Source organism: Narcine bancroftii, chromosome 6 (genome assembly GCF_036971445.1).
Source record: "Narcine bancroftii isolate sNarBan1 chromosome 6, sNarBan1.hap1, whole genome shotgun sequence".
Classification (NCBI taxonomy): domain Eukaryota; kingdom Metazoa; phylum Chordata; class Chondrichthyes; order Torpediniformes; family Narcinidae; genus Narcine; species Narcine bancroftii.
This window is the reverse complement of record NC_091474.1, coordinates 160,463,729-160,484,241: the sequence shown is the minus strand read 5'-3', so window position 1 is coordinate 160,484,241 and position 20,513 is coordinate 160,463,729. Positions and strand designations below refer to the sequence as shown.

At 39.7% G+C, this 20,513-nt stretch overlaps 2 protein-coding genes across 10 annotated transcripts in view; one reads left to right on the top strand and one right to left on the bottom strand.

The window, feature by feature from the left end:
- otofa (otoferlin a) overlaps positions 1–20,513 on the bottom strand; it is a 547,981-nt gene that overhangs the window by 381,685 nt on the left and 145,783 nt on the right. For 2 of the 7 annotated variants that reach the window (XR_011340468.1, XM_069886483.1), the window contains exons 1-2: positions 9,033–9,373; positions 7,508–7,557 (exon numbers count right to left, since the gene is read on the bottom strand). The exons of 1 other annotated variant lie outside the window; for it this stretch is intronic. Coding sequence is in view for 3 of the 6 variants with exons in the window: in XM_069886483.1 (XP_069742584.1) it covers positions 7,508–7,557; positions 9,033–9,070 (88 nt within the window). In the remaining 3 variants the exon portion in view is untranslated. Of the gene's footprint in view, positions 1–7,507; positions 7,558–9,032; positions 9,440–20,513 lie in introns of those variants that run through there. 4 more of the 7 variants (XM_069886480.1, XM_069886479.1, XR_011340469.1 and 1 more) reach the window with 4 other exon arrangements.
- The window catches only part of cimip2c (ciliary microtubule inner protein 2C), a 28,577-nt gene continuing 17,232 nt past the window's right edge, over positions 9,169–20,513 (top strand). Inside the window, exons 1-3 of one of the 3 annotated variants that reach the window (XM_069886496.1) lie at positions 9,169–9,351; positions 13,779–14,052; positions 16,662–16,774. In XM_069886496.1, coding sequence (XP_069742597.1) covers positions 9,278–9,351; positions 13,779–14,052; positions 16,662–16,774 — 461 coding nt within the window. In that variant the 5' untranslated portion in view covers positions 9,169–9,277. Of the gene's footprint in view, positions 9,352–13,778; positions 14,053–16,661; positions 16,809–20,513 lie in introns of all 3 variants that reach the window. The other 2 variants (XM_069886495.1, XM_069886497.1) reach the window with 2 other exon arrangements.

Sequence of the window (20,513 nt, the reverse complement as noted above, 5' to 3'; positions counted from 1 at the left end):
GGCTGCTGTTTTTTGGACTCTTTACCAAAAACTTGAGGTCTGATCTGGGTTAGGGCCAGTTTAATGCTCATCATACATTTTTCACCCAATCCATGGAATATTTCACATTTGGTGATATCCCAATGTGTCTGTTGTAAAACTGAACCACCTTCAGAAAACTGGTATGATTTCAAGCACAATTTAAATGCAGTTTCTGACTGTACTGAAGGTGGTTTTACCAATACAAATCTGTTAAATGGTGATAACTAGGATTCAAAAGGTTAAAACAATTATAATTATTGGTTCATGGTTTATTCATACAGCAGCTTCCATGGAGGCAGAGGGATTATTTTACTGTTGGAAATGCAAATGCTAATGTGATCTGAAGTGGTTGATCTACGATATTTCACTGAGCCAAGTACAGACGCGACTAATTTCTGGGCATAAATCATTCAAGATTCCTTGTGAAGGAGATAAAGCAAAGGGTTAATGAATCTTTTGACAGCATATTAATCTCCATGCTCTTATTGCCCACCAATTTAATATGCCACACAAAATGAATAAGAAAAAATTACAGGTGCGCAGTCCAAAACAAAGGGTTGGGTGACACTAAAATGATAGAACAGAACGAGAAAGCATTAATCAATACATTGAAGTCTGTCCAGCAGACTATTTAAATTTCTTAAGAGTTTTAATTTTCCCCAATTTAAGAATCTTGTTCCATATCCTTCCACCATCCTCTTCTCCATTGTCCCAAATTAAAAGCTGGTCTTGTCAACCAGAGTTAAATCCAATAGCTTTCCAGACCGTCTTGGAAGTCTGTTAATCCGCATCAGTAATATATTTTTATATGATATAAAAATAATCTTTTATTATTGTAGCAGATCAAGACTTTTCCTTCATGCATGAAATAAAGTCCAATGCAAGGCAGATTACACAAGGTTCGTAAAAGACAAAAATGTTTTTTTTTCATGTCACATCCTTACTTCAGCATTTTTATTTCCAGTGCTGTATTGAAGACATTATGTTCTCATCATAGAATTACCTGTGATGTTTCTTTTATTGTAACAAACAAACTTGGGTTCTTTTAAATTAACTATATTTTATGAACCATAGAACTCAATGGAGACTGCATGGAGACATCCATTTTGAATCCAACTGAGCTGCAACAAACCAATCTCTGACTCCCTCTAGTGATCAGGAGGATCAATAGCACTCTATCTAACATGATAGACTAATACAGTATTCAATTTAAAGTTCAACACAAACAAACAAACATCAGCAGCACAAACTTTTGAGTGTGCAGTTCCTTTTCTTTTGTGATTCAGTCTGTCAGGTGCTTTGATAACATATGTGGATTTTTAAAAAATAAAACACAGATGCATGTGTCGGCTCTACTGGTCCTCTAGCAGTAGTGGTATTTCCTCTGTGGCTCTGGAGGCTGTTTTTGTTTCTGCAGTGTCTCTTGCATTTTCAGCAGGCTCTTTTGATTCCTTCTCAGTATTCAAACACCCTCTGTTCTGATAGTGTAGAATCATGGATTTACTTCCTCCAGAACAGTGGCCATTTTGTCCCAAGTGTTGGAATCTCTGTCTCACTGTGTCAGGTCATAAGCTTCTCTCAGACTTGTCACAGTTTGCTTTTCGTCTCCATTGCAGATACATTTGTTTCCGTTCAACATCCTTGACAGCTCTGGAGAGTAGGGAAGTGTGGTATGTACTCTATGTCCCATCAGAAGACCAGTAGATGACATGCCGTGTTCAAATGGTGAAGCTCTGCAACTTAGAGCTAGATGCCGATCTGTGCCACTGTCTAGTGCTTTCTTGAGCAACTGTTTAACCCTGCTTTATGGTTTGACTATGGATGCAGAGGGCTTGAAAGTCACATGATGAAAATTATACACTTCTGCAAAATTCTGGAATTCTCTACAGCTGTATCATGGTCTATTGTTATTGTAGACAAGTCTTGCAAAGATCAATTTTGTACATTTGATTAAACAAGCAGCAAAACACAATTGGATGCAGTTCAATCTCCAATAATTTGATAGATAATCAATAGGAAGTAATCATTTTCATCCATGTGGAACAGATCAGTCCTAACTTTCTGCCATGTTTCTGCTGATAACTCAGTTATTATCATGGGTTCTTTTATCTGCTTTTCGTCATGGTTCAAACAGGTCTCACTGCTGGAACCACCCTGTCAATGTCAGCATTTATCCCTGGCAATAAATAGCAGTTCTGGCCCTCCTCTTGCATTTTTCCATTCCAAAGTGCCCCTCGTGTCCTTTTTCAGAATCTTTTGTCATAGTGATAGAGGAATGATAATTCTGTTTTCTTTGAGTAGAAGCCCATTGACAACACTCAGCTCAGCTCTGATGTAGTATGGCTGACATTCACCTCTAGGCCATCCTTCATTCAGATTCTTGATGACCTTCTATAGAACTGTGTCCATTTCTATTTTAGCTGCAATCTTCTTGGATTTCATGCAAGATACAGGAAGAGATGCAGTGATCAGATTCATGTGGAGATTCACAGCTGTCTCTGTGGAACTCTCATTGTGCGCTTCACTCTGCATCATCACCCTGGATAACACATCAGCTAACACAGTTTCCCTGGTGTGTACAAGCTCTTGACTAGGCTCAAGTTTTCACATACTTTGTCACAAAACAGTGATTCATGTCCATCTGGGACTACTGTGAACCTGAGGTGTTCTTCATCTTTAACTTTCACCACGAGTTTACATGTACATTTCATGTTGATGCTCTGTCCAATGTAGGGTTTGAGCTGCAGAGGATTTGCATGTATGCATTCATTGCCTTGATATTGTGGTCACAGATTAAATTTACATTTGCCTGTGTCCAGCTTGAAAGGGACATTTGATCCCTTTATCCTGCTCGACTCTGTTCATGCTTGGCTGTTCAGTGTCTGTTGGTTTAGAATCTTCCTGCACTATCATGCCAATAAAAAGTATCACAGATCGGTTTCATTTATGGTGTATACAGTTGCATTTCTGTTTTTTATTTCTTTTGTGAAAAAAGATTGCTTTGCATAATGATCCTGTACTTTGCACTAATTACAGACTTTTCTATAGACTGGGTATTGTTTTGTTGCAATGTTGAGTGCCATATAGTTTACAAATGTATGTCCCTCCTTTTTGTTGTTTCCTATATCTCATTTTTGCTTGTATGTGTGGACACACTGTGACTATGGCTAAGCCTTCATTTTCACTGGTTTTTGCACTCTCACTGAACTTTTATGTGCTGCAAAGCTAATTCACTGGTGTGACACATCTTCACATGCCAGCCAAGGTAAGCTCTGTCTCTTACTCTCTCTTATTAATAATCCCAAACACAATTTGATCATGAATCATTGAATCTTGCAGTGATACAAAATTACATGCTCTTGCTTTTAGATTTAAGTCAATTAAGAAAGTATCCAAGTTCTCTGTCTGCAGCTGTGCACGCAAGCAAAAAACGTACTTCTCAAACGTTTCATTTTTCTTTGGTGAAAAGTGTTCAAACATCTCTATAACCCTGTTAAACTTGCCTTGGTCTGCCTCAGCAAAAACAAATCTATTGAAAACCTCTAATGCAGGGGCGGGAAATTTTTTAAAAATAAAAGTCACATTCCAAAAGTAAGTATTCCTTACACGGTTTTCTTTCCACTCACATACCAACTTAAGGATTCCCTTTCTCATCAGAGCACTTATGGCATAGCAAATACTTAAGGTGAAATGAGAGTTTTAAAAAGTTTACCCACCCCTGTTCTTGTGCTTGAGGTCCCACCACAGCAAGTAGCAGTGCAATCTTCCATGCATCACATTTGCTATCGAGTCAAATCGCTTGCAGGTACAGCATGAATCTTTGTTTGAATCTTGGTCAGCATTTCTAGCCTAATTCACAGCAGTAGGAGTATTACACTCTCCATGTTTTCTTTGCTGATAATGACTGATACACATTCTCCACACCCCAGTGCTTCTTCTACTCCCATTACCATGTGATGTTTCTTTTATTGTAATAAATAAACTTGGGTTCTTTTAAAATAACTATTTTATTAGCTATAGAAATCACTCAAGATCCAACTAAACTGCAACAAACCACTCTCTGGCTCCTCCTAGTGGTCAGGAGGATCACTAGCACTATCATTATACTACCTGCAAGTACAATTATGGTTTGAATTTTTTGAGAAGATTATGATACACTGCAATCTATACTATTTTGTGAAATACATGGATCTAAAATACAAGCATAGATACAAGTTTTATTTTTAAAAAATGCCATCAAAATTCCCAAACTCAAAATGCTCCTTGAAATTGACCATATTAGTAGAAATGAGTGGTAAAGGCGGCATATGGCAGGGGTGGGCACCTTTTTTGTAAAACTCATATTGCACTTTAAGTTTCCCCTATGCTATAAGTGCACTGTGATTGGTAAGTGATTGCTTAAGGTGGTATGTGAGTGTCAAGTGTCACTGTTGCTGAAATATTTTGCTTGAGAAAAAATGTAATTGGCCCATTTCTTTTGGAGTTATGAAATCGTGCACATAACCAGTCAATTGTACAATTAATAGTGATTTTCAAACCTTTATCTTTCCACTCACATACCACCTTAAGCAATCCCTTTCTAAGGGAAGGGTGGGAAAGTTATGGAGATGCGTGGGGCAAGTTTTTTTTTACTCCCCACCATACACAAAAAATGGTTGGTGCCCAGAACTGGCTGCCAGAAATGTGGCTTCAAGAGACACTCAAATATAATCGAACATGGATCTTTTTCAAGTGAAAGAAATTTGGTTTAATTTAGCATTATGCTCTGCACAGACATCATGGTCCGAACAGCCATTTCCTGTGCTGTAATGTCCCATGTAATAATTTGAGATAAATATTTAAAACAACTATACAATGTTCAACCTCAAGAATAACTGAAATTGATGTTCAATATTTAAGTTTTGTGACAACTATTCCTGATTTTGTTTAGTCATGTTCACCAAAACTTTTTAAATGGTAAACAACAATACAAAGATCAGAGGAGGGTCATATAGTGTTGAGAAAGCACTGAGTCTGCAGTAGAAGACAGATTAGGAGATTGGTCAAGGAAATAGCAGACAAAGTAGCACAGAAAAAAGTGCATGATCATGCACTTTGGTAGAAGGAATAAAGGCATAGAAAATTTTCTAAATGGTAATGAGTTTAGAAACCAGAAGCACAGAGGGACTTGGCAGTCCTTGTGTAAAACTCCCTAAAGGTCACCTTGCATTTGGAATTGGGGCAAGGAAGGCAAATGGAAAGCTAGTATTAATTTCCAAAGGGATAAAATTCAAAAGCAGGAAAGTAATGCTGAGGCTTTATAAGGCATGGGTCAGACAACACTTGGAATATTGTGAACAGTTTTGGGTTTCATATTCATAGAAGGATGCGTTGGCATTGGAGAGGGTCCATAGGAAGATTACAAGGATCACCTCCAGAGTGAAAGGGTTTTCAGAAATGAGGAACATTTGAAGGCTCTGGTATTGTACTCACAGGAGTTTAGAAGAATGATGGGGCAGGGGAAAGAAATAAATCTCAAAATTTATAGAATACTGAAAGGCCTGAATTGGAGAGGATGTTTCCTATGGTTTGGGGGATGGGGGGTGGGGGTGGGGGGAAGGAGTGTAAAGGAGAGAGGGAGGGAGGAGTCTGGAACCAGAAGGCACAGATTCAGAATACAAAGACGTCCCTTTAGAACAGATGAGGAGGGATCTTTACCCATAGGGTGGTGAATTTGTGGAATTCTTTGCCATGGACAGCTGTGGAAGTCAAGTCATTGGGTATATTTAAGGCAGAGATAGATGTTTTTGATTAGGGGATCAAAAATTACAAGGAGAAGGCAGGAGAATGGAGTTGTAAATCAGCAATGATGGAATGGTGGGGTGGTCTCCATAGTCCAAATGGCCTAATTCCACTCCTCCATCTTATGTTCTTATCCCAGATCTATTTATTTATTTATTTAATAAAAGAAATACAATAGATAAGCCAGACTGTTAAAGCACATATATCTGATTACTGTAGCTTTTTTTTTTAAAAAAAATGCTGTCCTGTGGGAGGTATACTGATAAAGCGAGTGGCCTGCCATTATTGAATTCATTTACTTTTCATTCCATTCCATGGCTAAAACATGAAAAATAAATAAGTCCAGAATAGAATACTGATTCTCAAGCACTAGGATGGTATTAGCATGTATTTGGGGTTCTTTTTAGGTTGAAGATTTTGGAAATAGGATAAAAATTATTGCTGATTTTATGAATTATACAATTATAAAGTGGAACAAACAAGACAATGTTTTATATTCAATAGTATGACATTACTCAACTTAAAACAAATTTTAATTATCAAATGTTCGACTCTACTAATCAGAAGATCCAGCATAGTACAATTAGGACAATGTTGAAAATGAAAATGGCATTTATAGCCCCTTTTCCATTGACACCCTGTCCTAGGAATTAACTGGGACAGGGTCCAGTGGAAAAGGAACCTGTCTGAACGCCAGCGTGAAGTGACAATTTCACGCTGGGGATTAACCACCTCTACCCCTACTCACATAAGTGTGCTGATAAAACCAGTGGAAAAGGGATAGCAGACAGTCATTCATTTCCACTTGAGGGTAGAACACCCAATCCACAGCGATGAGCGTGTTCAGTGGAAAAGCAATTAGTTAAGGGTGGCCCATTGGAAATGGTACAAAGGGCTTCCTATCCCAGGACACTGCACAGCCACTTAACTGGGAAGCCAGTGGAAAAAGGGCTATGACAGTGGTTCTCAACCTTTTTCTTTCCACCCACCTACCACCTTAAGCAATCCCTTACTAATCACAGAGCACCTATGGCATAGGGAATAATTAAAGTGGTATGTGAGTGGAAAGGAAAAGGTTATGAACCACTGGGCTATGACAATCTTATATTGAATTATGCTAAAATTTCCACTCTTTTTGCTGCAGGTTTTTTTTTTGCTACAAAAGATCACCAGCTGCTTTCCCTTGGATCATGCCATTTCTTTCAGGGTTCAAATTGAATGTTTGTTAATATCTTTGTCATATAAAGATTCCACAGGACTGAGCTGCAAAGTAGTTATTTAAGAAAAACAATTTGTACATGAAAAACTTAAATGGTCAAAACATTTTTTTTAAATTTACTGATTGAAAAATCAAATAATATTTAATTTCTCCATTTCAGTGGGGCCACTGTACCTTGAGTAGGCATCAGAGAATTTGGATATCTGTGAAGCGCAAACCTATAATTGATATTGAACCTTCAGATATCCAAGATGTTAGACTTTCATTCATATCAAAAAGGTGGCAAGAATATTAAATATATAAGGGCTTATTCTTTATTATAGCTAGAATTGGAGTATGAATCACACACCACAGAAGCAGGCCCTTCAATTTAACAACTCCACACCAACCATTTGCATTAATTCTGCAATCCCACATCAACCTCCCATTAGCATCAACTCCCCCAAGACTCTACACTTAATCCCACACTCAGGGCAAGTTACCTACCAGAATGCACATCTTTGAATAAGGCAATCCTGGACCACGTGGGAAAAGTGCTAAAATGGGGGAAGGAACAGGAATTCATTGGAAACTGAGGTTTTAGAAGGGTGCACACCCGACATGTAGGTGTTGTTCAAGATCAGCTAATTAAACTCCAGGACCAGCTACATGAATGTTCCAGTAAGGAAGGTCAGGTTTGGCAAGATAGTACTTTCAATAATGAGAGAAATCATGAATTTAATTAAAAAAAACATATGCAAGGTTTAGAAAGCACTTAATACAAAAAATACGTATCATTAGGAAAGCTAAAAGGGGCAGATTAAAGGGGCAGATGAGCAGATTAAAGAAACTCAAAGGAAACAAGTTGATAACGAGGAAAATTAGGGAGAGGGGAGGATCATTCGAGGACAAATTCATACTTGGGAGTCAGTGGAAGTGGGTAGGTATTTCACATTGTTATTCATCAGGCAGAAGGACTTGGATGAGTGATGAATACTCATGTGTTGGGCCATTTTGCGGTGCTAGTTCTTTTGAAGAGCATTAAGGTGAAGTAACCAGGGCCTGGTGCGATATATCCCACGTATTGAAAGAGGCAGGCAAGGACATTGCTGGGGACAATGGATCCTATGTTTTTTTCCCTTAACTACATTCTTCTAACATTATGGACATGCATTTTTCACATTGAATTTCATTTGAGAAATACATTGGTTTAGTGGTTGTTCAGCACCTGTGTGATTGACCTGTAATGTAGTTTACTTATGGACTTCTCTAAACATTTAGACTCACCCAATATGCATCACATGCAAAAGGGCAAATCTTAACCCAAAGAAATTGAATTTCTGAGGAGGTATATGGGTCCAATTGCATTATATAGCAAAAGAAAAAGGAATTTCAGATGTATAGAGCTGAAGAATAGACTATCGTATCTAGATTTCAACAGGACACGTTTTTATTTCATATTTTACCTGTAGCTAAGGGTGCATTAATAACATTTGCAATCTCATAACTGCCAAAATTAGCTATATACACACAAATTGTGGCACCACTCAAGTGGAGTTTTCACAGTAGGGTGATCCAAGAACTTGATGTTAGCAAAATGCTACCACCCATGCTTATAATCACCTCATCTAACAGACTGTTCAGGAAATTGTTGTATTTGAGGAACATTATTTTCAATTAGAAACACTAGTTAATTGGCTTGAATACATACAGAATATTACAATCAGAACCAAGTGGCACGTTTCTTCCTGTACTATCTGTCAAAATAAAAACTGCTAGCTTCATTGTAAAGGTTCAGATACAAGCTTCAGTTTTTTTCTATTTCAGTGTCTGGTATTTATATTTCAAGCGCGTTTTAACTCTTCAGTGAAATTCCATTTTAAATGGATTCGCAATCCATACATTTTATTTGCTAATTAAATACTAATTTGGTCTGAAAAGGAAACAAAACAATGCAGGCTTTAGCGATAGGGATAGCAAGATAGTGATGGATTCGAAATAGAGTGCATCTTTGAGTGGAGTACATCCTTACCATGGATGCAGCCTTCTCCACGATAGGAGAGAGCCCATCGGCTGTGCCAGCCTACAGTACAAGGACAGTAGTGTGTTTACCTCCCTGTGATTCACGCCGGCAGCGCGACGTGGTTGCTTGGTGACAGATTGTTACACACAGGACGGAGCTGATTGACAGCTCCGGTTCAGTGCTTTCCTGGGGAAAGCGTCGCCAGTGCAAGAAAACAAAGTAATCAAGCAAGCAGCTTTCATTCGCCTGGAGTCATGGCTTCACGTAGTGCTGGAACTCTTATAACTAACTACAATGCGACGTACATCCCTCCTGCCTTAATGCCCGGGTAAGAAAGGCGCATGTGATTGCATATGAAACATCAGAATTGTGCAGTCAGCGAATTAATGATCAGAAAAATTTCAGCAATACAGAAAATGCCATTTTTGCGTCTGTTGTTAAAAAACCGACGTTGACAGGTTATAAATATTCGTAAGTTCTCGATCATACTTCAGAAAGGGCAACTTTGGCGCCACCAGGGTTGGTGTCACTCACATTACATGAAGATGAATTGAAGCGCTAATCCGTCTAATTTTTGTGTCTCGCGTTAAATCTATTTCTATGATAGTAATGGTTCAAGGTTAAACTTTATTCCAGCTCGGAAGGCAATCCAGGTTGCCAGCTTTGGCAAGCTGCATCCCATGTCAAGTCAATTTAACTCTTCAAAAAGAAGAATCAATCCATCATATTCTAACATCCCTAACGTTTAATTCTGATGTTAAAGATTCTCCAAATCACAAACATTTACTCCTTTTTGCAATGCACCAACCAATAGAAGCAAACTTTTGTTATTCACTGTCAAAATATTTGGAATTTTTAAATCTTCACACATTTTACTGCATATAAATCAAAATATGTTCTTACTTTATGAACCATTAAAATCTGTAATTTTCTACTTTTGCCAGCCTTTCAGCATATACTTTATGGATTTCATGGTCCTTCAAAGAATGCGAATGCAAAATATCTAGGGCATCGATCACAAGATAAAGGAACAGAAGCAGGCCACTTGGCCCATCGGGTCTGTTCTATGGTTATGCACTTAGCTAAACTAAACGCACCCTTAGTTCCAATTACCAGCCTTTTCCCCATATCCCTTGATACCCTTACTAACGAGATACCTATCCATTTCCTGTTTTAATACTCCTAATGATCTGGCCTCCACTGCTTTGTGTGGCAGTCAGTTCCACAGATCCATGACCCTCTGACTATAGAAATTCTTCTTCCTCTGTTTTAATTGGATAACTTCTAATTTTAAGACTATGATCACTTGCCCTTGTCAAGGGAAACATCTTATCCACATTCACTCTGTCAAATCCTTTCAATATTCTAACTGACTCCATGAGATCCCTTCACTCTCCGAAACTCCAAGTACAATCCTAGAGCTGCCAAACGTTCCCCATACTCCAGCCCCTGTGTTCCAGGAATCATCCTAAGTAAATCTCCTCTGCACCCTTCCCAACATCACATTTTTTCTGAGATAGGGGGCATAAAACTGTACACAGTACTCCAAATGGGGACTCACCAGTGCCTTATAGAGCCGCCGCTCAAGGCCGCCGCTCAAGGCCGCCGCTCAAGGCCGCCGCTCAAGGCCGCCGCTCAAGGCCGCCGCTCAAGGCCGCCGCTCAAGGCCGCCGCTCAAGGCCGCCGCTCAAGGCCGCCGCTCAAGGCCGCCGCTCAAGGCCGCCGCTCAAGGCCGCCGCTCAAGGCCGCCGCTCAAGGCCGCCGCTCAAGGCCGCCGCTCAAGGCCGCCGCTCAAGGCCGCCGCTCAAGGCCGCCGCTCAAGGCCGCCGCTCAAGGCCGCCGCTCAAGGCCGCCGCTCAAGGCCGCCGCTCAAGGCCGCCGCTCAAGGCCGCCGCTCAAGGCCGCCGCTCAAGGCCGCCGCTCAAGGCCGCCGCTCAAGGCCGCCGCTCAAGGCCGCCGCTCAAGGCCGCCGCTCAAGGCCGCCGCTCAAGGCCGCCGCTCAAGGCCGCCGCTCAAGGCCGCCGCTCAAGGCCGCCGCTCAAGGCCGCCGCTCAAGGCCGCCGCTCAAGGCCGCCGCTCAAGGCCGCCGCTCAAGGCCGCCGCTCAAGGCCGCCGCTCAAGGCCGCCGCTCAAGGCCGCCGCTCAAGGCCGCCGCTCAAGGCCGCCGCTCAAGGCCGCCGCTCAAGGCCGCCGCTCAAGGCCGCCGCTCAAGGCCGCCGCTCAAGGCCGCCGCTCAAGGCCGCCGCTCAAGGCCGCCGCTCAAGGCCGCCGCTCAAGGCCGCCGCTCAAGGCCTCTCAAAATGAATGCTAGCATAGCATTCACCACCTTCACTACCTGGCCATTAACTTTTAGATTACTCTGCACAAGGACACCCAGGTCTCTTTGCACCTCCGAGGATTGAATTTTCTCCCCATCCAGAATGTAGAACCGAACACATTTCAACATTAGGCAAATATATGGCTGATGAAGTACAATCGGTCTGTATCCCTCTGCAATTTTACGGTTTCTTCAACAGTTCCTGCTCCACCACCTATCTTGGTGTCATCTGCAAATTTGGCCACAAAACCATTCATTCTACAATCCAAATCATTACTATAAATTGTAAACAGCAGTGGACCCAAGATTGACCCCTGCAGAACATCACTTGTTACAGGCAGCCATTCTGAATGGGATCGCTTAATTTCAAACCTTTGCCTTCTGTCTATCAGCCAATTTTCTATCAATCTAATAGCATCGCTGTAATTCCATGGGCCTTCATTTTATTTATCAGCCTAGCATGCCTTTTGAAAATCCAAGTAATCACATCCACAGCCTCCCCTTTGTCTATCCTACCTGAAATTTCTTCAAAAAACTAATAGGTTAGTCTAGCATGAAAAAAACATGCTGACTCAGACCTATCCTGTCATGAATTTCCAGGTATTTCATAACTTCATCCTTGAGGATTAACTCTAATATCTTCCCCACCACTGATATCAGTCTTATAGATCTATAATTCCCTTTTTTCTGCCTCCCATGTTCTTGAACAATGGAATCACATTCACAACCTTCCAATCCCCCAGAATCACACCAGAGACTAATGATTTCTGGAAGATTGTCACCAATGGATCTACAATCTCCAAAGCCACCTCTTTCAAAACCTGTGGTTGTACTTTGTCCGGTCCGGGAGATTTATCGGTCTTTAAACCATTCAATTTACCTCGCACAATTTTTTGAGTAATCTTAACTGTATCCAACTCTACTCCGAAGTGTGTCAGGGAAATTACCAATGTCTTCCACTGTGAATACAGATGTAAAATATTGATTTAATTCTTCTGCCACATCTTTGTAACCGATTATAATTACCCCAGCATCATTTTCTATTGGTCTCATGTCCTCTTATATTCTTTTTTTTTTTTAAACTCAGCTTTTTAAAAAAAATATTTCATTTGCCAATTATCTTTTCTTTCATTAAGACTTGATTTCTTTCTTTCTGCAAGTATTTAAAGGAATCCCAGTCCTCTGATTTCCCACTAGCTTTAGCTTCCTTGTATGCTCTCCCCTTTGCTTTTATCTTGGCCTTTTCTTTTGTTAGGCACATTGGTATCATCTTTCCTTTTTCTCAGAAAGTGTCTATTCTGCATGCTTTATCATTTGCAAAAATATCTTCCAATCTTGCTTTATTCCTCCTACTAATTTGCTTTTCCAGTCGACTTGGTCTAGTTCTTTCCTCATACCACTATAGTTTCCTTTATTCCATTGAAAAATTGATACATCCAATAACCTTTTTACCTTTCCAAGTTTGAAATTGAATTCCACCATGTTGTGGTCACTGCTTCCTAAAGGTTCAAAGACCTTTAACTCCTAAACAACCTCAGATGGAAATTATACATTACAACATTAACCCATTTTTGCAGAATGAATTTCTGCCCCCAGGGTGTATCAACTCCACCACGTTAGTTTTTTTTGGAATTAGGCTGTGTCAAGGAAGAGGAATTGCTACTGTTCATTGTTTCACAATGTTAAAAATGACACTGTCCGTAATATGGCAGGGGTGCCTGAACTCTGTATTAAACTTAACATTATTACTTTTGGCCTGCCAGCCAAACCTTGGCTAATATTTTGTAAACATGGAGAAGGGAACAACTCAACTGAGGCTAAAATAACCAAGAGGTATGTTCATTTCTCCCCTTGACTGGCCAAAATCCTTCAACATTATCAAGGTTTCCTGCTAGTTCAAGAAATGTGGACACCAGATACAAAAAAGTGATACTAGGTATAAAGTTTCATAACTTGATAATTTCCTTCCCAAATTCCACAGGAGGCTGCCCCTGTGCAGATTCATTCCGACTATATTCTGGGGTGAATTACATGCCCATCCCAAACTCTCATCTAAGTTTGACAATCTGGATGCAATAGGATTGAATTGAATCACCATGTTTCTCTCATTCATTGTTGCATAATGAATAATAATTGAGCAATCTCCTTTCATCTGTGAGACTGAACTAAACCAAATTATATATTTAGAATTTGGAATTCACTTTCTGTGGATGATAGATAAGGAATTAATGTCTCCACAAGGGATTTGGAATTTTTCTTTTGGGGTGGGGGGGAAGAAAAGGGTGAAAAGAAAGAGTGTGAGCGAGCATTTTGGGAGGTTTTAGTAAAAATCAGAAGAGCAGCAATGATGGAAATAACCAGGCTGGTTGGCTGAAAGTCTCCTTCCTGCGCTGTAATGAACTGACCATTCTATGCAATTGATATGTTCTTGATTCCAGATACCATGGCCATGTTCCAACAATAAATTTTACATATGGTGATACTTATGGAAACAGCACCAGGAAATACTTTGGAGATTTCCGTATGTCAGCCCTGAATTCAAGTCAGAGTCCTTACAGCAAAGGAGGGCAATTTCCAACCATTTATTCCTACAGTCCATCTCTTGTGATAGAAAATAGGATGCACAACAGGAATAGATGGCTGTCTGCACCACGATGGAGCAGATATGATGTCGATTTTAACAGGGAGGAAGAAATTAAAACTTTTGATAAGGTAACAAGATAACAAAGAAGCAAATGATGTAATTACACTATATGTACACCAATAACAATGAGATTCAGTTTGCACTCCCCATGGGCTTTCATTGTTTATTGTCTATTGCAAAGCAGACATTTTCCTGATTTTCCTCTGACATGAGTGATTGTTTTAAAAGTTTACATTCTGGGCTAGATGACCATTCCTTAATGCCCCTTCCCACAACCTCCGTCCCCTCACATCCCACAAACCACTGTTCAAAACCAAATGAAATACGTTTACCAAACGCCTTGAACAAGGCAGTACCTTGGCAAGGTCAGATCTTTAAAGTTGAAAATTCTTGAATGTTTTATTGCTAAAAGCACAAGAGCCTTTCACAGTTAGTGAAGTTTGCAGTGAACTCCAGCTAAAAATGCAATGGGACCACTGTGGTGTGCTATTGAACAGAAGCAGGGCAGCAGCTTCACTAGCTGTACCATTGTGCCAGCCTTGTTATCTGACAAGGTATATTGATGTTCATATTGATATTGTACAACATTGTTAAGCAAGAATCAAAAGTATGATTTCCAAATGTTCAGGCTTTATTCATCATAAACTTCCACAGAGCAAGCTGTGAGGAATGCTGTTGCAACACTGTCTTCAAAGGGCTGGCTTATAATCCCGGAGGATGATTGACAGCCAGCCAGGTGTTGTCTTGTCCCTTGCAGAGGTTTCCCCCTGCAGTAGGCCAGTGGTGTACCACCACAACTACTTCTTGTGTACATACATTTTAGGACTTGAGTCAAGCTGGTTGATTTTGTTACCCAATTTACCCATGCAGACAGAAAACCACTTTGCAATGTGTACCACAAAATGAAAGAAAGACAGGCTGCAACGATTTATGGGTAATGCAACAAAAATGTCAAAACATGGGGGCCAGAAGGGGAACTCAAGCTTTGTGAATTGATGATCATTTTCTGCTTAGATCTGTGTTTCTCACTTTTCTTTCCACTCACATACCTCAAGTATTCCCTATGCCATAGGTGCTGTGATTAGTAAGGGATTGCTTAAGGTGGTATGTGGGTAGAAAGAAAAAGTTTGTTTTATTTGTACCTAATTGACTCATTATGTGAAGTTTTATAACTCCAAAAGGAAATAGCCCAATGACAATTATTCGCAAGCAAAATATTTCGGTAACAATTGGGTCTAGAGCAGTGATTCTCAGCCTTCCCTTCCCACTCACATACCACGTTCAGCAATCCCTTCCTAATCACAGAGCACCGATGGCATAGGGATTACTTAAAATGGTATGAGAGTGGAAAGGGAAGGCTGAGAATCACTGGCTTAAATCACCAATAATTTTTTAAATTTTATATAAAATGCAAAACTGGCATCATATTTGTTAAGAGTGCATTTTTGTACTGTAGGTAAAGATTAATTTCAGCTTTACTGCTTATTGCTTTGAAAAGAATTTCCAATCACTTAAACAAAAAAAGTGAACTTGGGAAGACTTAAAAATTAAACTACCAAAAATGTAAAAGTGGACACTCGTATGTAGTGTGTGGAAAGGAAATGGAGGCAAAGGAAGAGTTATATGCCTCAGGATACCCACGATATACTCTTCTCGTCAATGACGACTGATTGTATGGGTTTTGGCAATGTCAGATTTAAATATCTGTCAAGATGAGGTTGTTGGAATTTCTCTTGGAGATGTACACAGTTCTGGATTTGCATGATGTGAATCTAACTTGCTATTTGTCAGGCCTTGTGAGAATGATATCCATGTCTAGCTACATGAAGCTATGTACTGATCAACTATTAGATCTGAAGTGAAAACAACCATTAACAAAATGCTCTGGATTCTCTCTGATCATTGAACTATATGGACAATGATTGCACTTGGGGCATAACTTTCAGGAACCACAGGGAATTTGAATGTCTTCCACTGACAAAGTTCCCATTAGTTTGGATTTTATGTTTCCTTCATGTAGCATCTTCTCAATGTCAGGAAGGATGGATGGATAGAAACAAAATGATCTTCAGTATTTCATTACCCAGACAAACTTTGTTCAATTGTGCCTTTTCCAATTTGTTGGGAGTTTCCTTACAGCATGGAAACAGACCTCAAAGCCCACTGAGTCTGTAATGACCTCCATACATTTGGGACATGGGAAGGAAAACAAGCTGCTAGAGGAAAGCTACAGTTACAGAAAGGACATGCATACAGCAGACAAGGTCAGGCTTGAATCTGGATCACTGAAACTGCAAGGCAGCAGCTTCACTAGCTGTACCATTGTGCCAGCCTTGTTATCTGACAAGGTCGATTAATGTTCATATTGATATTGTACAACATTGTTAGGCAAAGAATCAAAAATATGTGATTTCCAAATGCCAAACAGAAAACAGTGACACAATAATGTAAGCCAGAAACCAATGTTGCTGTAATAACGAGTCAGATAACAGATGATATTGCAGAATTGAAAAGATATAGGAAGTTGGCGATAACTATGTTGCCAATCATTACAGAACAACATATTACTCAAGAGTAAAGCATGTTCCTGGTGCATAAGCAAAATAGGAACAAAGAATAAATTAGATGGTTCATAACTGCATCTTTATGGAATAGTTAATGAAATGTATTTTTCTAGTTATCTCAGCAACACCGGGAGAACTATAAAGATAAGACCGGCACAATACCAGGAGTGAATCATTTTGTACTGCCTGGAAAAGAGGAAGACACATTCCGTTGTTTACCAAATATGTGAGTGTGGCTAGGTGGGAAGAGCAAAGGACAGGTTATTACATTTCACTAATTTAGTAGCATCCAGGAAATGCTTTGGAAATGAAGGTGCAAATTAAATGCAACTTTTATAATGGAATTATATATTCCATTACTTGTGGAATCATTAGTAAGCCGATAACAAAACTTTAAATTTAGAGAAACAGCGTGACAACAGGGCCTTGCAGCCCACATCATCCAATTACTCCCATGTGACAATTAACCTGTTAACCCCACAAGTCTTTGAAATATGGGAGGAAATTGGAGCACTTGGAGGAAACCCATGCAGACACAGGGATAATGTACAAACTCCTTACAGACAGCACTGGCTTTGAACCAGTTTGCGGGTGTTGTCAAAATACATTTTCCCAGCATTATTGAACAGATCCATTTTCCAATTAAGGCCTTCCTGTATGCAGAAATGAGCAGAGTGCAGGAGGTACAATAGGAAAAAACTTAGCTCCTAATTAAATCAAACCTTCACTTGAGAGTGAGAATCGCCTGACTTTTTTTGAGCAGTGGTCAGTGCGGGACATGAATAATACTGACTGGCATTCATGGAGTCTGCAACTAATATGCAAGGAGACCAGAGTAAAATTATAGGGCATCTTGTCATGTTACATCCCTTAGCTTCTGTTTATTCTCTCCAAACCACTCAATAGTTGCTTACAATTGATTGGCTTGCTGGCCCTCGTCGTAAGATTGGGGAAGCTAAATAGGTTGACAATCTCCTTTCATAAAAGGGCTGTAAGCAAAGCGAATCAAATTTATTATTTATTATTGTGGGATCTCAGCTATGAATCTCTGTATTGCCAGTCTAGCACTTGAATTTTTATTATTGTGCAATGCATGAAAGAGCAATGGAAATATTCCATCTTACTGGTTGGCCAATGAAGAAATGAATAAATACATTTGCAGGTAAAATTCACCAGAGTATGAAAAACATGATTTTAAATTGGAACCAATAACATTTAAGGTGATTATTTTTGTCCTATTAGTAGCACAAAATGAATATTTTACTGTAGATTTCAATCCAATTTTTTTTTTTTTAAAATAAAAATCTACCAGGCAAAGAGTGTTCATTTTGGGATGATAAATATGTCCAAAGTTATGTTCACTTCTAATTAGAGTGGTTATCCTACAGAAACTACTAAATCTAGATTCTCTGACCATAATAGATTTTGAAATAGAAAATGTTTGAATTATAGCAAAACTAGAAATAAGTAACAATACTGTAAATAATGAAACTGAAGTATAAAACAAGTTTAATTCTATTTATGTTACCGAAAGATGCCTAGCCATGGGGAAAATTGGTTGCTAATACATTTTCCAGATTCCTATACAATTTATAAACAGTCTTAGTTGTTACAAGTCCTTGTAAGGATGTCAGTGTGCTTTAGATACAAAATTGCCATTTCTTAAATTAGTAGAAGTGTATAGAAAACTAAAACTAGTTTTAAGATGGTTTTATCTAGATCACAATTATTGTTTTGAACACATCACAAAATTAGTTGTTGTGTGGCAGCATTACACTGCAAATATTGCTATCAATTACATTTTGAAAATAAATAAACAAGAAAATAGGATAAAGTGAGGTAGTGTCTGTGCTTCATTATCAATTCAGAAATGTGATGACAGAAGTGAAGAAGTTGTCCTTGTACCACTGGGTCCTTGTTTTCAGGCTCCTGTAACTTATTCCTGATGGTAGCAGTGTGGTGGGGGTCTACTAGGATAGAGGCTGCTTTTGAAAGATGTAGCCTCTTGGAGATGTCTTTGATGGAGTGAAGACTGGTGCCCTGTGATGTCACAGGCTGATATAATTCTTGGGAGTTTTTTTTTGTCCTGTGTATTGGCACCTCCATACCAGACAGTGATGCACCCAGACAATACACCTGTAGAAATTTGATCCCCTTTAATAACATTCAAAATCTCCTTAAACTTCTCATGGTCTAGCCACTGGTGAATCTTTGTGATTGCATCAACGTGGAGGCTCCAGGACAATTCCTCAGATATTGACCACCAGGAATTTAAAGTTCTTTACCTCTCCATTGCTGATCTCTCAATGAGGACTGGTTTGTGTTCTTCTGATTTCCTCCTGAAGGGATATCACAGCCATTGAAAGGGAGGATGCTGCAGAGTCACAGTAGATGGAAGTCTGAAATAGGAAGGGAGCTATCACTGTGCTAGGAGCTGTCTCTAGTCCCCCAAATAGCTCTTGGGAAACAGAAGAACCGATGAGTAGGCAGAGTTTGGAATGATGTAGGAAATACAAGTTGTAATTATGGGTGATTTCAACTTCATTAATATTGACTGGCACCTATTGACTGCAAGAGGGATAGATGGGGCTGAATTTGACAGGTGTGTTCAAGAAGGATTCCTGACACTAGAGGAGACGCCATACTGGATCTGGGCAATGAACCTGGTCAGGTGGCAGAACATTTTGGTGAGAGTGACCACAACTCCCTTAGCTTCAATGTAGTCCCTAATCTGAGTGGACAGGAATACTTGTATGCAAGCAAGGTGGTTACTTCCCCCAGTCACCCTATAGTGCCGGTGCTCCATATCAGCTAGCAGCAAGCAACTACATTCTACATACAAGCATGCAATACCAAGAATCACCACAGTCAAACTGCAAATTGCTTAAATAGGATAGGGCTAATTATGAAGGGATGAGACAGGAACTAATGAGAATAAATTGGAAACAGATGTTTAAGGGTGAAAGCACAGATGTGGAGAAAGTTTAGGACCACTTGTGCAGAGTTCAATAAAGGTTTATCCCACTGAAACAAGAGATGGTAGGAAAATGAAACCATGGTTGATGAACTAGGCCTGAGAACAAGAAAGAAACAGATACAAGAAGCAGGAAAAAGGGCTCTTGAGAAATATATGGAAGCCAGGAAGGAGTTTAAGAAAGGACTGAGGAGAGCTCGAAGGGGGCACAAGGCCTTGACATGTAGATTAAGGAGAACCCAAAGGCATTTTGTGTATGTGAAGAACAGAAGGATGACAAAAATGAAGGTGGACAAAAATGAAGGGAGAAATATGCCTGGAACCAGAGAAGGTCCTAAATGAATACTTTACCTCAGTATTCACAAGAGAAAAGGACCTTGATCACAGCAAGGGCAAAATTGAACAGGCCTGTGTGCTGGGCATGTAGAGATTAAGGAAGTGGAAATGCTGGATCTTAGAATCATCAAAATTGAAAGGTTCCCTGGGCCTGACATACAACCAGGTTATTGTGGAAAGTGAGGGAATAGATAGTTGGGGCAGTAGCTATGATCTTTTAATCCTCTTTGGCCACTGGGGAGGTATTGGAGGATTGGATAATTGCAAATGCAGTCCCCTTCTTTAAAAAAAGTTAATAGGAAGAATCTTGGAAATTCTAGACCGATGAGTCTTACACAAGTGGTGTGAAAATTAATAAAGAGGATTCTTAAGGACAAGATCTGTGAGCATTTGGAAAAGTACAGTCTATTCAAGGATAGTCAGCATGGCTTTGTGAAAGGAAGATCATGCCTCAAATCTAATTGAGGTTTTTTTGAGGAGGTAACAAAAGAGATTGATGAGGGTAGGGTGGTAGATGAGGTCTATGTGGATTATAGCAAGGCATTTGACAAGGTCCCCCATGAGAGACTTATCCAGAAAGTCATAAAGGATCAGTGAAATCTTGGCTACATAGATTTTTAAAAAATTGGCTTGTAGGAAGAAAGCAGAGAGCAGG